Source organism: Cinclus cinclus, chromosome 4 (assembly GCF_963662255.1).
Source record: "Cinclus cinclus chromosome 4, bCinCin1.1, whole genome shotgun sequence".
NCBI classification, from domain to species: Eukaryota; Metazoa; Chordata; class Aves; order Passeriformes; family Cinclidae; genus Cinclus; species Cinclus cinclus.
This window is the reverse complement of record NC_085049.1, coordinates 39966837-39982699: the sequence shown is the minus strand read 5'-3', so window position 1 is coordinate 39982699 and position 15863 is coordinate 39966837. Positions and strand designations below refer to the sequence as shown.

The 15863-nt window shown below is 37.2% G+C and overlaps 1 protein-coding gene across 3 annotated transcripts; it reads right to left on the bottom strand.

Annotated features, from left to right (window-relative positions):
- Nucleotides 1–1990: 1990 nt before the first annotated feature.
- IRAK4 (interleukin 1 receptor associated kinase 4) lies at nucleotides 1991–15711 on the bottom strand. 3 transcript variants are annotated; one of them, XM_062491944.1, is made up of 12 exons: nucleotides 15681–15711; nucleotides 15343–15512; nucleotides 14150–14295; nucleotides 13637–13834; nucleotides 12740–12900; nucleotides 11960–12024; nucleotides 11599–11713; nucleotides 9487–9596; nucleotides 6339–6522; nucleotides 5482–5544; nucleotides 3795–3953; nucleotides 1991–3657 (listed from the first exon to the last, which is right to left on the bottom strand). In XM_062491944.1, exons 2-12 carry the CDS (start codon nucleotides 15501–15503, stop codon nucleotides 3625–3627), a joined length of 1395 nt encoding a protein of 464 aa, XP_062347928.1. In that variant the 5' UTR covers nucleotides 15504–15512; nucleotides 15681–15711; the 3' UTR covers nucleotides 1991–3624. The 3 variants fall into 3 exon arrangements, with proteins under 3 accessions (XP_062347928.1, XP_062347929.1, XP_062347931.1); XM_062491945.1 differs by having other exon boundaries at nucleotides 3798–3953; XM_062491947.1 differs by lacking the exons at nucleotides 13637–13834; nucleotides 14150–14295; nucleotides 15343–15512; nucleotides 15681–15711 and having other exon boundaries at nucleotides 12826–12849.
- Between the last annotated feature and the right edge of the window lie 152 nt (nucleotides 15712–15863).

Sequence of the window (15863 nt, the reverse complement as noted above, 5' to 3'; positions counted from 1 at the left end):
TTAGGGAGATCCTGATCTTTTAAAACACTCCTATCAAAGGTTAAATTAATCAAGGTAAAAATTGCTGTTGCTCAGATAGACGCTGTAAAGAAAAGATAGTGTTTATCAGTGTGTTTATGTATTCGAGAAAAGCCACCTTCAGATGCTAAAATTAACTAAGTTTACCTATTTTGTAATTTACTTTATAAATAAAGATTGATGCTTTAGCTTGGTGTTGTCTCACTCATTTCATAGTCTCTTTAATGAAGATCCATATTCCCACATCAGAATGTGTAATAGGCAGTTCTATGGGACTAGAAAGTGACTGCAGTGTGTAAGAAGGGAGGTGAACTACTACAATGAAACTACTCATTATGTTTGTTCCATTAACACTTTTTTTTTGTCTAAGCTGAAAATAATTTGCTTGAAGATCTCCTGTTACTCTGAAAGTTCAAGATGAAAAGAGAATTTACTGGTTTGACTTTTCTCTTAACTGTCCTGCTAACACATCTCCATGGGAAAATACTTGTGACGCAGCAATTTTATAATTCAAAGAAGAAAATATGAAGATGTGAACTAGGACTGCAGGGAATAATTTTAATGTCAAATGCTATCTATAATCAGAGCTGTAAGAGGAATAGGCATAAGGTAGGAGGGAACAGGCTAGACCTCTATGTACCCATGAATATCAGAAAGCAATTTTATTTGCCTTTTGGTCAGTGGGTGGTAAATAAACTCCCAGCTGGAACACCCAGATATAAAGATGAGGCATTTCCCATTTCAGTAATATGAATTGCTGTGTGTGGTGTGTTAGTGTAGAAGGCAACTGGACAAACTGATCAAAAGAAAATTTATAATAGTCTTAGTAACTTAAGGAAGACTGTTCACCCTTTCTAAAATTACTGAGTTGCAGACTGTATAAAGCCATTGTATTCCAATGCAGTATCTCTAGATACAGATCCTGTTCTTGCTTTTGTTCCTCAGCAGCCACTTATGGCTCATCCCGGCCCAAGGGCTGTGCAAACATCTCTGCTCTGGCTCCTAACAGTCATTCTGTTACTTCTGCTCTGGCCAAGGGAAGAACTGTTGTCCTTCCTCTGACATTCTCCTAAAAAGGCAGTTTTCTTTGGATCATTATCATCTGTTTTCATCTTGTTATTGCTTTCTAATTGTGGAATTGCAGTAAATCACTCTTGCTATTTTTCATTCACCCATCCTTCCCTGGGTGACTGAATTGCTTTATGTTGCAGTTCTTAGATCCTTAACATGCAACAGAGTTGTCTCTTTCCCTGAGCACAGTGATCCCCTGTTGCCCTCCATGGCCCCTTCCCTGCTGAGACAGGATGTAGACCAGCCAGATTAGCCCTATCTCTGCTCCTTGTGGAACATTATTCACCCACCAGGAACTGTACTGGATTTCTCTCAGCTCCAGTTCTATGAAACCACATCATCCCATTACAAATATCTTGAATGGCTCAAGTTACTGATCTGTGTCCTAAAAAGTCTTATAGTAAATAACACAGAGTATATATTCTAGGATAATTTAATGTTTTTGCAGCAAACAAAAGAAACTAAAGTCAGCTACTCTTATCCTGTGTTAATGTCTAGAAATGCTGACTTTACTGTATGAAGACCTCAAAAGAAATCTAGAGTGGGAAAGTTCCTTCTCCTTGCTCCCTGCATATGAAATTAAAAAAAATAGTTGCCACATAAGTTAGCTAGTTTTACCTACTTAACCCCTCATCTTTTCATTCACTAAAGAAGTTCAAAACTTTTTAAAAATTGTATTAAATCATAGCTAACATGCTTCATTTTCAGTGAGGAAGGGAAAACTACTGCCAAAACCTCACTGCTGAGAGCAGCACTGCAAATAGTAATGCCCTAGTATGACAAAGAAGGAACTCCCATGCGTGTAGCTGAGATTCTCCTCGCACTGAAGAATATCACAGCTGGTGCATGAACAAAAATGTTCTATCCTACCAGAGGTGAACAGAGCGGACCAGGGAATTGCTACAGCAAACACACTTTTGGACAACACTATTCCAGCTCCAGGGAATAGTAAAAAGCAGGTGTGATCTAATAAGAAACCTTCACATAACAGCTGGAGATGCTTAAAACCTGAAGAATGGCTTCAGCAGATTTTGTTCTAATTTAACGTTATAGCAGCTTTTTTCTCCAGATTCAGAGCTGTACAGCTTTATTCCATGCAGTGAGGTTTAATAGCAGAAAGAAGTAATAATGCTGACTGTTTTTTACATTAACAGTTTTTTACAGTTTTTGCTAAAAAGTTAGAAGACATTAGGTAGATCCATTTTTCTAAGTTAAGCTAGTAGTTTGAAAAGGCAATACAAAATGAATTAATAGCCAGAAATCTAGTGGTATCATCACATCTTCCTCCAACAATATATATATATTCCTGAAAGAAGTCACACATAATCACAGAATTTCAAATTTAACTGTAGGCCATGTTCCCATCTGTAGGACTATGTTCCTATTCCTAAGCTATTGACAGAGTACAAAAAAAATGAGGTGCAAAATGAGTTTATCTGAAAATAACATACCATTGTAAATGAAAGATGTTAATACTTAGGCCAAAGTATCTGGAATCTTACTAGTCACTTTCATTCCATTTTTAGTCTGCTTTGATCTGTCAAGGTTTCTATTTTAAAAAGCTTTCCATTTATACTTTTAGAAGTGTATTTTTGTATTTAGTTAATATACATACATATGTACATTAAAAATAGTCAAATAATGAAACTAAGTAAAATGAAGAATTGGTTTTCACATCATTTTTCTGACGCCTTTAAGAAAAGAAACCATCTCTATGTGGAATCCTCTCCTAAAGTACTAAAAATACTCAATCCTCCTAAAATAGTCAAAGTAGCTAAGAGTCTTCCTGTGAATAAAAATTAAATGGTTTGTCATCATAGAGTTCACTGTAAGAAAGCATTTGCAAGTGCAAATGCAGCTGCACAGCAAGAGAACTATTTCGCTTGGGAATCCTTGAAAGGAAAAAAATGACCTAGGAAATGTCTTCCAGCATTTATTTGACTAAAATTAATGCCGAGAAGACTTTTTGATAATGATCACATTCACTAACAGTACCAGACCATCCACACTAATATGAACTCTCAAGCTAAAGTATTAAGTAGAAGTTTGTTTTAAATGGATAGTACTATTGTCATTTCCCAGAAAGACAACATTAAGTACCATTATAGCTATTAAATGGTTTTGTCTTCAATAGACAAAGGTCTAGTACACCTGATCAAGAAAGCAATCTGCAGAAAAAAACATTCTGCCTAGTTACAGTCATATGCCTTTGCAGCAGATATTTGGAAACAAAAATAATCAAATAGATTATAATATGGAAATGCATTTTAAAAGCTGCAGGAGAAGATGATGTGCCAGCACTGCAATTTGTTAATACAAGAAAGACTTTTCTCGTGTTAAGGGCCCAGTCTAAGTCTCACATATCCAGACAAAAGATAAGTGAAAGAGCTGCTGACAGACCAACAGCTCACCTTACGTGTGTCCAGAAAGTTCTGGAAAGCAGAACCACTGATAATGTTGCACTAAATACTAATTAAATATTTGGTACTGATGTCTCCATTATAGAAACACTGGTGTATCAGAAGAAACACAATATCAAGTTTTTATCTCTTGGAGCTGCTGTTGGACCTGGAAGAGAACAGACAAATATAATTAACTGATATTGTAACTGTAGGCAGGGCGCGCACACACACACACACACACACACACACACACACACATACACATGCTCACCCAAAATTATTTTTTTCTGAAAGACTACATACCACCTTAATGTCTGGCCTTCTGGTCTTTTTGTCATTCAGACACCGATCGGCAATTGAATACATTTTATGAACTGAAGGTACATCCCAGTCACTCATCTTTTCATCAACATAATCCTCAATAGTTGCTTCCTCATCTTCAATTTCATCTTTTATATTTAACTATAAGAAAATTTGAACCAACAAGCAGATAACATAAGTATCTGAACAGCATGTGAGAGTATAAATGAACTATATATTTTTATTAGTTTATTACTTATTTTTATTCTCTATAATTTTAATTGCCAGAACATTATAAAGCAAATTTATTTAAGCCATATCATACAGACTTAACTCTCCCACTTCAAGGCTCAATTTTCTAGTATTTTTTCTTTTGTTAGAGAAGAGGCACAATCAACAAAGTATCCTAATAACCCACAGATATGCAAGATTAAGTTGGTATAATTTCTTTAATCACTTTTATAAACTAAACTTCTGGCTCCAGTCTCAGTGGCTGCAGTATCCGCTGGAAACTTCTAGTCAGAAATCAAATTTTAAATCTGACTGTTTTAGTCCAAAAGTCCTCAGTTCCAACACACTTGAAACAGGTTATCTGTAATCACACACTGTTTGAGGAAGCATAAATGAATAAGAGGCAATGAGTAGAGGCAGATCTTCTGCCTTCCTCTATGAGTCAGTCTGAAATTGCTAACATTCAACTACCTCAAGATTTTCCTCTCAAGCTAAGGATGCCATATGGTCTTACACTGACCATTCTCTTTATGGTATCAAAAATACATTACAAAGATAAACTGTACTAGTCATATTCCTCTTTAGATCCTATCTCTGAAAAAGCCCACTTTAAAGAACCTGAGTTCTCCAACATGTTTACAAGCTCAAAATGATAATTATTCTGCTACTCCAGAAGATACAGCTTAGAAGGACAAAAAAAAATCTAATACTACATTGGTATTCCTAAAGATTTCAAAGAAAGTGATTTACAATGTTCCAAACAGTATGGAACAAAATCAATCCAGACCTCAGTGCTATTTCTTACTTAATGAATAAATCAGTCTGTATGCAAAAAGTATTCTAGGAAAATCTTGGATTAAGCACTTCAGAACTTGGTTTTAAGATATGTGAGAGATATTATGAAGAGTCTTGTAAGGTTTTTAATTCAAGAGAGTGAGTTCTGAGACACTAGTTTCCTCATCAGTAGACTGAATTACTCACTGAATAGTAAAGTCAACCCACCTCTCTCACTCTGCAAAAAGAGCCCTTACATTTCAAACTTCACTAAGGTTAAAAGCATAAGGTACTTGCAAATTTTTAGTAAAGTTGAAGAAGATGGAAATTGATACCGAACCATAAAGAAACAAGAGAGATGAACAGTTCAGTATGTTTCAGGGGATGAGGAATTATCAGGGAGTATGTTAATAGAGTACATTGGTGTTACAATAAGAAGCAGTAACAAAACAAAGAATTTCAGTATCAGATTAGAAGATTATGACCTTGAGGGCTGAACAAATCCACCAGCCAAGAGATAAAAGTTTCAGCCTCACCTCTAAGATAAATATTAAAAAAGAGCTGTTTTTACAACTTGGTATTTCAATGACAAATTTGATTGGTTCATAACCTGTTAACTGCCTATAATTTCATATAAAGTGATCCTGGAGCAGTGGGAGGGAAGAAGAAAGCATAAAGAACATACCAGCAACTGTGGATCCCTGTTTTCATCTACTGGAGGAAGACCTGTTATTATTTCTAGTAAGACCTGCAAGAAAGAAAAATCAGAAGAGAAAATGAATCAAGAATAACCCTAACAGATGTATGATTTGCAAAAAGGAGCATGATCTCCAGCCTGTCAACAAATACTCTCAGGATCTGTGTTTGTCCAAAGATTTCTTATACAATTCAGTTTTTGTTCCTACCTGTATTTTCATTAACTGTTATTAGCAGTGCAACTTACAAATTTCAACGCAAGTAATTCTCACCCTACATGGTGTTCCTTCACAGCAAGACTGAAGGATTTCCAAACTATTCAGACATAGTGTTGGGTTTACCTTCTCATGAAATTAAGTGCTGTGAAGAAGTGGTCAATAGTGAGTATGGTCTTGGATCTATTCAGACTGGATGCATTTTTCTTCCAAATATTAAGCGCATGTCTTTTTTGTACTCAGCTCTAAGGCAAATCCAACATGGACATTGTATTTTTTGTGCTGAATACAGTAAAACACAATAATTTTGAACGCTTTTCTTGAATTTTCTTTTTCAGCCTGAGTTACACTTTTTGTGCAATACCATGCAAGCAAAAACAATGTTCCACACCACTTCAAACCACATTTAGCTAGAACTTGGAATATTATTTTACTCTGGTCTTTCACATAGCAAATCGACATATTCAAATGATTTTAACAGTCAAGGTTTAGAAACACTATCTTAAGAAAATATCTATTGGGAAAAAGAAAATTTATAGACCAGAGTAATAATTTTATTTCAGATACTCTTGATTTTGTGACCTTTTATCTTACAAAAGAAGTCATATACTGCTTCCCACATTCTACTTACTACTCCAAAACTGAATATATCAGATTTAGGTGTTATCTCTCCTCGCAGAGCTTCAGGTGCCATGTAGGCTGCTGTTCCAACAATTCGTTCAGTCATGATTGTCTGTGTGAATGTTACAGATGCTCTTGCAAGGCCAAAGTCAGAAATTTTAGGTACATATGTATCAGTTAGTAAGATATTTGCACTGGTGGAGAGAGGAAGGAGAGGAAAAAAACAAAGAAAAAAATAATTTTACAAACAGTATAGTAAATAGGTTTTTTAACAGATTAGTAATTCCTCAGTAACAAAATATAAATTGCTATTTTGACTATCTTGAAAGCTAAGATATTTATACATTATTCATAAAACAAGTTACATAAACTTAGTTTTGTTGGAAATTGCTCAATTTCAAAATTAATTCCTCTAAATAAATGAAGAACTGACTGCAAGATCCATCCATGCTTTTTTCTTGTGTGTGCATGCATGCATTAAAAAAAAAAAAAAAACAAAGGCAAAACAAGAAAACACAGGGGAAAAAAACTATAGACACTCCCCTTACCTCCCAAACCTTAGAAATGCAAAACTTTCTTATATGAGACCAATTATGTTACATGCATGGTTTGGCTTTAAGAGGGACAATAGAGAATACTTAGCTCTGATCAACTTCTACTGGACCACTGTTTAATTCTTATAGTCTAAATCTCTGCTCAGAACTAAAAAAGCAGGTTTTTTTAATACCTATTATCTAATACTATGTCAACCACGACAATTTCATGTGCCAAATGAATGAGAATACTCTTATTCTTGTCTTGAAAGGAAACGAGAAAACTTATTACTGCTAGAATATTGCATGTGCCTGTGTTTTCACTTGACTTTTGGCTTTTACTTTCTTTAAAAAAAGCAACCCTGACAATGAGGCTCATCTCAAAGTCTTTAACGCTTTCATAAAATACTCAAGTGGGATGTATTACAGCAAAAATCTACTGGGTTTTAAACTTGTACCACACAGAACCATTTTAAAATAACTTGATTCAATATTTATGAAATCCTCATTTTCTGATCCCTTTCATGGAACTGTAAGAAAGCTACATAGCCTGATGCAACACAACACTTACTAGAAAGTTATTTTTCTAACTCCTTTTTGTTCACCAAGCCTGAACAAAATTAACACAGCTGTAAGTTATGGATGGATCACTTGATGTTAGAACTCCTGTAAATAATGCTAGATATATTATCACTACAAAAGGCCAAACACTTGTCAAGGCAGCATCTGCCAACTGGTCTCCTGTTTAAAGCTCAACTCCTTAAAGAAAAAAAAAAGGAGACCAAAATCACAACTTCATAAATCTCAGCTTCTTATCAACATGACTCAAGTCCAAAGAGTGGTCTTTTTTTTTTTGGGTACACCACAAAGAGCACAATAAATGGAAGTTTTACTGGAACTTTCAAGATTTGAAAGAGAACTGAACAACTTCCTGGGCACAACCAATCCAAAAAACTATGAACAACTGTTAGAAACACCCATTAAATCATGTCCCCTCTAGCCTAGAGAAGCTGTTCTAGTGCCTGCGTGTTCATAAATGGTCTCTACGTATCACAGCAAAATGAAGACTGAAGTAAATCTTCTTAGACGTCTCTTCATCTGGGTGTTATCTGGGAGTGGCAGCACTATTAATAGTACCAATCAAATCTATTGAGCTTTTCACACAAGTTGCAAAATGTTATCCAAACAAAAAAACCCCAAACCCCAATTCTCTAATATGATCAACTCACAGCAGTTAGAAGGGTAGAGGCAGTGTAAGGTAAAGAAATGCATCCCTTCCAGTCATTGCACTTCTCCAGAGGCTTAAGCAGGGAAGAGAGAAGAAACAAACTGTCAAAGCAGCAAGCACATACATAAGGCAGATGAAGCAAAAGCTTGCTCCCCACAAGCTGAAAGGTCACAAAACTGAAGTTGCCTGTACTTAGCAGGTGCCAGAAGCCTGAAAGTCACTGAAACATTCCTCTAAAACACCCAATTGGTCAGTTGCTCCATCTTAACCCTCAGAAGGAGTAAAGCATTTGGGGCTTTTCTTCAAAGATTTGGGCTGCTTTTTAAAAAGATCAATACAGTAAACTGTAGCAGGAAAGGGAAACAAACAACAACAACAAAAACACCAGAAAAAGCCAACCAAATTCTACGATAAAACCCTTGCCTATTCTGAGTTCTGATATCCACAGGAAAAAGCTTTGGTATAACAAACAATGAACATTCACTATCATTGAAAACCCTGAAATTCATGAACCCGAATGAAGTAATTTTAATGTATTCATAAAAAATAGGAGTAAATCAAAGGAAACACTCTGAAGAAGTGTTCTAGGAAAAGGGGGAAAAAAAGGTGTGGTTTTATGTGAAAAATTCCCTATTTAAAAATTAATTGTTCTTCAACAGAATTTAAAGAACAGAACTTAGTGTGTTGTCATGGCACTCAAATAGCTATTTGAAAGTAACAGATTATGATACAAATTACAATTTACATATTACAGCTATAACACAAATTACAATTACAATGCAAAATCTCACAGCTGGAAAGCTGTCCAGCAGCTGAGGGAGCCAGCAGAAAAGGAGCCTCAGGGAAGACCTAATCACTCCCTACAATTGTCTGACAGGAGGCTGGAGCCAGGTGGGAGGCAGTCTCCTCTCCCAAGCAGCAAGCAATAGGACAAGAGGAAATGGCCTCAATTTGTGCCACAGGAGGTTTAAATTAGCTGTTAGGAAAAATTTCTTCACAAAGTGAAGCAGTGAAAGAGGATGACCAGGAAAGTGGTGGAGCCACCAGCCCTGGAGATATTTAAAACAAGTACATGTGGCCACCTGGGGACATGGTTTAGCAGTGGACATGGCAGTGCTGGGTTTATGATTGGACTTGATTATCTTAAAGGTCTTTCCCACCATAAGCAATTCTATGGTTCTAGCCCCATCATTATCTTTAGAAGTCTGTACTGATCACATCCTTGTGGCACAGACAAGATTGTGGTGATGGATGTCACTTGCACAAGATTGTGCCCTCGACTGAAGTAATGCTTTTTGCAGTTTGCTCTCCCTAAAATTACTTTAACAGGGTAAAGATGAAAAAAAAAGAAAAATGAAAAAGTGAAAATGCAGCCAGCAATAGTCTGCAGCTTTTACCTTTTGATATCTCTGTGAATATGATTATTTTCATGCAAGAAGTTTATGCCATTTGCTGTACCTTGAACAATTTTACACCTCATATTCCAAGGAATTGGTGGAGTTTCATCCTTGATTAAGAAGGGAGAAAGGCAAGTAAAAATCTGAAAAATATATACGCTCACATAATCCAAAACATGCAAAAACCTCACAACCCAAAAGTGACTTCTTGCTATGTTTTTTGCTTTCAAGGAGATGATTAAAAACACTACCAGCATACATTTCTTAATTGACTTGGGCAGAAACACATGCCTTTGTCACATTACATTCTTTCCCTGCATTTTGTCTTAAGTTGCCAGCTGCAGAAAATGTTCTTGGTTTGACTCTGACCCTCCACTGCCAGCTGCTCAGCAAAGATCTATCTGTATTTACTGCAACTCCAAATTCGTACTGGCACTGATATCAGAGCCTTCAACCCGAAGGAAATAATTCAAAGCAATCCACAGCTTTTACTAAAAACAAGAAGTTAATCTTCCAGCATTTTTGGATTTCTTGAGAGTTTAACTTTATTCATGCTACTAACTAGACCTTAGAAGAAAGGACAACTACATTTCAAAACCAGTTCTTAATCTTGTCAGTAGCCAAGGGAAGTGGATTACAGTATCTCACCATTCTGCCACCTCCCTTGCCTGCTCAACATCCAGACATGAAGATGACCCAAGCAAGAGTTCATGCATCAAACACATCCAGTGAAGTCACAAAATGAAGTTATCAGCAAGAATGCATCTTCAAGTAAGTTACATTACTCCTCTGTCTGATCTTATTAGCAAAATATTTTTTCTAATTTATAGATTCTAATTTAGATTCCTTGACTTATGTAATAAATTTGTCTCTTCCTTGTAAAGGACTCGGTTATTTCTTCGTTAGCTTTCAATTATCCCTATTCTTTTAAGCTCACTTGATGATAATGGCCAGTTACATAGATGAGCATTTTCATATACATCCTTGTTAAGCACTGTTCACTTCTACAGATAAACCTGCACTGTCCTTAGGCAAGACTTAGTCTCTCTTCTGCACTGATTCAGTTAGAAAAACAAAATAATTGCACATGTAGCAGTGTATGGAAGCAAATTAATCAATCTAAACTGAGACAGCAGTGCTAACAGAAAAACTAACTTTCCCCAAGCACTGTTACTCATTCTCACCATAGCACCACTTCTTTCCCACTGGAGCAAAAGTGAGCAGCTCTACAAAAGAAATGTCTCCAGGTGATTTTTTTTTTTTTCCCCCACAAAGTATTACTTTATTAGCCTGATCAGTTCCCTAATCAAGATCTTTCTCCAACTAATAGATACTGAACTAGTACAACCAGAGGACCAGTGTGAAAAAAAACAGCAAGCCCAACATTTCAGGTCTGGCGACATGCGTGGTTGCAAGTGGCACCAATTTAAAATGCTCACCAGATTACAACCTCAGAAGCTGCAATTGCTTAGTATTAAGCAGATTTTTTTTGAACTCCATCAACAAATTAACAAAGACAGGAATCTACTGCCTTAAGTACAGCGCACTATTGGACTGTGTGTCCTTGATACACAGAGTTGCCTCACCAAACCAAATCAGCTTATTATTATTTACTTAAGGCCAAGGCTACACCAAGATATAACATTTGATTAAATCAGAAACATTTACACAAATTTTTAAAAAAAAATTAAATTCACATTTATTTAGGTACTCCAGAAAGAGATAAGCAGACTATGAACATTGTATTATAACCACTATCATGAAGATGATGAATAAAGGTCAATTTCACATTGCACAAATCTCAGGAGCCAGCAAAGAACATGCCAACATCAGAACCGGGAACAAGACTGCAGCACCCTCTGCACTGCCTCACACAGGCATAGTCAGTCCAAGCTTCTGTGATGCTTCAGGTACCTGCCAGCCTGATTTGACTTTAATCTATCTAAAATGTTTGTGTAACATCTTACTGGAAGAGCAGTTGTTATTAGAACACAGGAAGAAAGTAGCAAAACATCATTTGGCCATCAGTTCAGTTCCTTTTGAAAGGCATCCCACAGATTTGTATACATTAGCAAAGTAAGGCAATAGGAAGATAGAAAAGATTTCACTTACCAGACAAGCAAGTCTGTCAAGCAATGACCCATTGGGCATGTATTCATACACCAGACATGGCTGAGCACCATCACTTGAGAAACCAAGTAATTCTACTAAATTTTCATGCTGACACCTATAGCAAAAAAAAAAAAAAAAAACCATTCACATGCACTCTGAAAGATTCTCAACATTTGAGAAAAACACAAGGCAGAGGGAGCTTGATTCCCAATGACTTTTTTCACTTCTACTGCTCAAAGCCAGGTTTGCATGGTGATGCTTTAAAACAAACAAAATGTGATTGTGCTGTAGAAGAAACATTTTCAGTTAACATGTGAATTGTTATGTCAGAAAGACAAAAATTGTATAATGATGTACTCACTTTGCCATTATGTTTATTTCTTGCTCAAACTGCTGTTTCAATTCCTGAACACTAACATCGACCATCTATAAAAAGAAGTATTTGACATCAACATCACTGGTTCATAATAAAATGCACAGTTGTTCATTTTAAAAATAAAAATTGAAAAAGAAAAAATTCCTATTAAAAATAAGAATTGTAAGCCTTTCTTAGTTAACTTCTCAATACACCTTCAACTCAGTTAAAAAATAAAGTATCAGAACACAACTTTAAATTCATTGGAACACTGTATAACTGGATAAATGGATCTAGTTTCAGCAGTAAACAACTTACTCAATTCACTGCAGCTGCCCTCTAATAGCACTTAATTACAAAATTCAATATCCACACAAGACAATGGTTGTGAAGACTAAAATTCTGTGACAATACCTATTTATCTTGAGAATCTCAGCCATCCTAATATGAAATGGAAACCTCCTTAGGACCCATTCTCTTCTGGCACTTCTTGAGGCTGAGGGGAAAACAACTGGGGAAGCACTCTGCTCCTCCCAACAACTTGCTTAGACCCTCAAAGGAGAGCTACAGAGAAGGCAAGAATTAGCTCCTGTGACTGTGCCGACTCACAACACTTTTGGGACTAAGGATAAATTTCTTAATCCGACTAATGTGTAACACGGTCACAACACTTTTTGAAATGTATCATTCAACACTTTTCACAATAGACAAGATAAAAAAGTCTATCCTATTGTCCTATTATAAAGTAAACAGTCATTAAAATTAAAAATACCCAGGACAACTCACAGCAATGAGCTTCTTGACAGCCACGTTTTTGCCACTGATGCAGCCTTTGAACACAATGCCAAAGCCACCTTCTCCCAGTTTATTACCTCCAGCTGATTCTGGTCGGGCATCAAAATTATTTGTAATGCTTTCCAAGTCATGAAACAAAAAATTCTGGAAATCTGAAAGACATTGACATTCAGCACAAAATTATGTTTTCACATAAGGAACAAGGGTTTCTGTTTCAGTCCTCTTAAAACAAAAACTTGCTACTGCACAAAACCTGACACAGTGGAGCCCTACTTCCAGCTCTATGATGAAGATATGAGAAAAACAAAAAGAAGGCAGATTAACATATATAATTACCTATGCATCATTTTTTTCACAACTAGCACTGTAGCATGCATCTGATTGTGGTTTTGATTCATACTTGTAATACAGGTAGTAGAAATTAAATGTGCAGCAGATAACAGAGAGAGCCACACTGCCTTATGCATAAAAAATACACCAAGGTTACATCATGTTTCTGGCAGCAACCCAAAAGTGTACCTTTAGGATGGAATAGACCAACCACACACTTTCCTATGCCTTCTTTAGTCATCTTTTCTCCAGCATTCTTAGTAATTTCTGACATTCAAAATTTAGTTTTAAAGCATGAGGTGCTGAACATATAAAATAAGTATTAGAAAAAGGCAACAGGATTATGTGTGGCAAAAAAGAAATCACAATTTAATTAACAGTTAAGTTTTCCCTCATAGTAGGTGACTTATTGGCAAGATGCAAGATGCTGTTTCCCATAGATGCACCATGATAGGAATAGAATCATCACTCTCATGCACAGCTATGATTTATTTCAAATGGGGTGAAGGACACATCAGCAAAAAAATAGCACTGAATTCTACCAAAATAAATGTCTACCTGTGTTACTGGACTGTGAGTGGCTGTTTTCTTCACTTGAGTAGGAAGAATCTGAATGCTGCTTCTCAGTACTCTGAGCTAAAACAGGCTTTACAGATGCCACTTCTTTTTCTTGTACAGGTAGTTGTTTCTCATGTATAGGCAAGGTTTCCTGTGAAGAAAGAGGTAATGTAACTTCTTGTGGCATCTTTACAGCTTCTGAAAAGGGAATTTAGGAAAAAAAAAAATGTTAACCACACTAGGAACCAGAGAATAAGCAATATTAATGCTAGTATTTTTGAGAATTAGGAGACACATAAATATCACCAGGTTATATTCTGTCACCATGTGTAAACTTCAGCACCCTTACTGAAACTTGAAACTCTTACTTAAACAGTTATTACAAGTGATAGAAAGTGGAAAATATATTCACTTGGGGTTATTTTAACCTAATCCTTTCTAACTTTCACATGTGTGTGAATCTCTTAGAAAACTGAGATAACACAGTACAAAACGTAAAAGAGTAATAGTTACCTGGAAGCAAAAGGCTTGCTGCTGCTAGGAACTGATTCCTAATCAGTAGATCCACAAGATCAGCAACCGTACAATTTGTGGTTCCCCAGTCATAAAGCAATTCACATGTGGGGCTCTTTCCCATTTGCACAAATGCCTCAAATCTCCTTAAAAGGTAAATTAAGACCAGTATTTAAAAAAAGAAAAATATTACCTCAAAAAGCATGAAGGCAAAGAAACTAAAGGAAAATGACAAAAAAAAAAATCCACAATGAAAAAAATCTGAAGGCACTGCAAAAAATCACAAATCTTCTGAAAACACAACCAGAAAAACCTAAACACATTTAAAATGGGGGGGAAACATGCAAAATACAGGAAAAACTATGGGAAATACACATATACGTGGCTTCAGCTGTTTGTCTAGGATCCATAATATATTGGCACCCTAGACTAACAGAGAAGAGAATGTGAGTAGAAAGAAAGAGTAAGCCAGACCTAGATCAAATTGCAAAAATAATTTGCAAATGTTTTGCATCCATTTAGCATTCACACTCCATTTTGAATATTTTGACATGAGCATTAAGAAGAAAATGAGATCCAGTATTCTGACTGATTTAATACTATTACTGGAAGGAAAACAAAGATTTAATACTACCATAACCAGAAAAGACTGGAAATCCAAGATTATATATACAGCATCTAAAAATCTCAGTCTTTGAAACGGCTTCAGCAAGGATTCAACAAGCCTTTCAAGAAATGAGGTACTCATAAAATATTGTGAGCATTACTTCTCAAGTAAACTTGTTAGTTTTAAGCCTCGGGCTCCCCACATTTGTTGGGCATTTTTTTGGAAACAGCGAATTAGGAGTTACAGTCCAGCTGACCCTTGGGCACAACAACACCAACGTCTACTAGCCTTTAGGGTACAGAAAGTCATGCAGCCCATGCTGTATTGCTAAAAATGCCTGTGTCTGTAGCTCAAATTAAGCCTAATTTCTTCAGTCAATTTTCTGAGGCTTGCTTAAAAACTGAGCTGCAGAACAATTAGGAGTAATTACCTTACGTTCCCTAAGGGAACGGGACTGTAAGACGCAAGTGCCCATCAGCACACAGAGCGCAGCAAGCTACAGTAATGGCAGGCAAAACGGGATTAACAAAGATTTATACTGAACGAGTAATGCACAAGTTCACGTTACGGGACTTTTATGTAGAACCTTATATGCACTTGGCTGTATCTGCTTTCACCGGAGGCGTTGGTTATATCCACCGCAAGTTTCTTCCACCCTTCCTGCGGGTCGATGAACTCCGCCAGCCGCCTCACGAGCCCGTAGCTCAGGCAGCGGACGTACGTGGAATCCGTCACGGGCTCGCCCATCCTCCGCGCCTGGTGGGACACAGGGTTACCCGAGCGGTTCGCCTGGAAGCGGCCGCCCAGCCAGGCGCCACAGCCGCCCCCCCGGCCCCGCGGGGCCGCCCCTCGCGCGCCATTCCCGGCTGGGAGCGTCCCCTGCACCCCGCAGCCGGCACCACCCGGAGTCCCCTCACGCCTCACCGTCGCTTCCAGGCCACGGCACCCGCGATACCCCCGGCCCGCGCGCCCCGCTTCCCATAGGGCGTTACCTGCCAGCCTCTTCCCCTCCACCGTCAGAGCTTCCCCTTTAAGGAGGCGGAGCCCAGACCCTGATGCCACTGACGTCACCGGCGCGGTGAGGACACAGCGGAAGCGCTCTCCCAC

Excerpts from the sequence above, each read along its gene's own strand:
- IRAK4 (XM_062491944.1), bottom strand. The coding sequence starts at position 15,503 with ATGGGCGAGCCCGTGACGGATTCCACGTACGTCCGCTGCCTGAGCTAC. Across the intron at positions 11,714-11,959 it reads GAAATAAACATAATGGCAAA|GTGTCAGCATGAAAATTTAG; the intron begins GTGAGTACATCA and ends TTTTTGCTATAG. Across the intron at positions 3,658-3,794 it reads GAAGGCCAGACATTAAGGTG|GTCCAACAGCAGCTCCAAGA; the intron begins GTATGTAGTCTT and ends GTTCTCTTCCAG.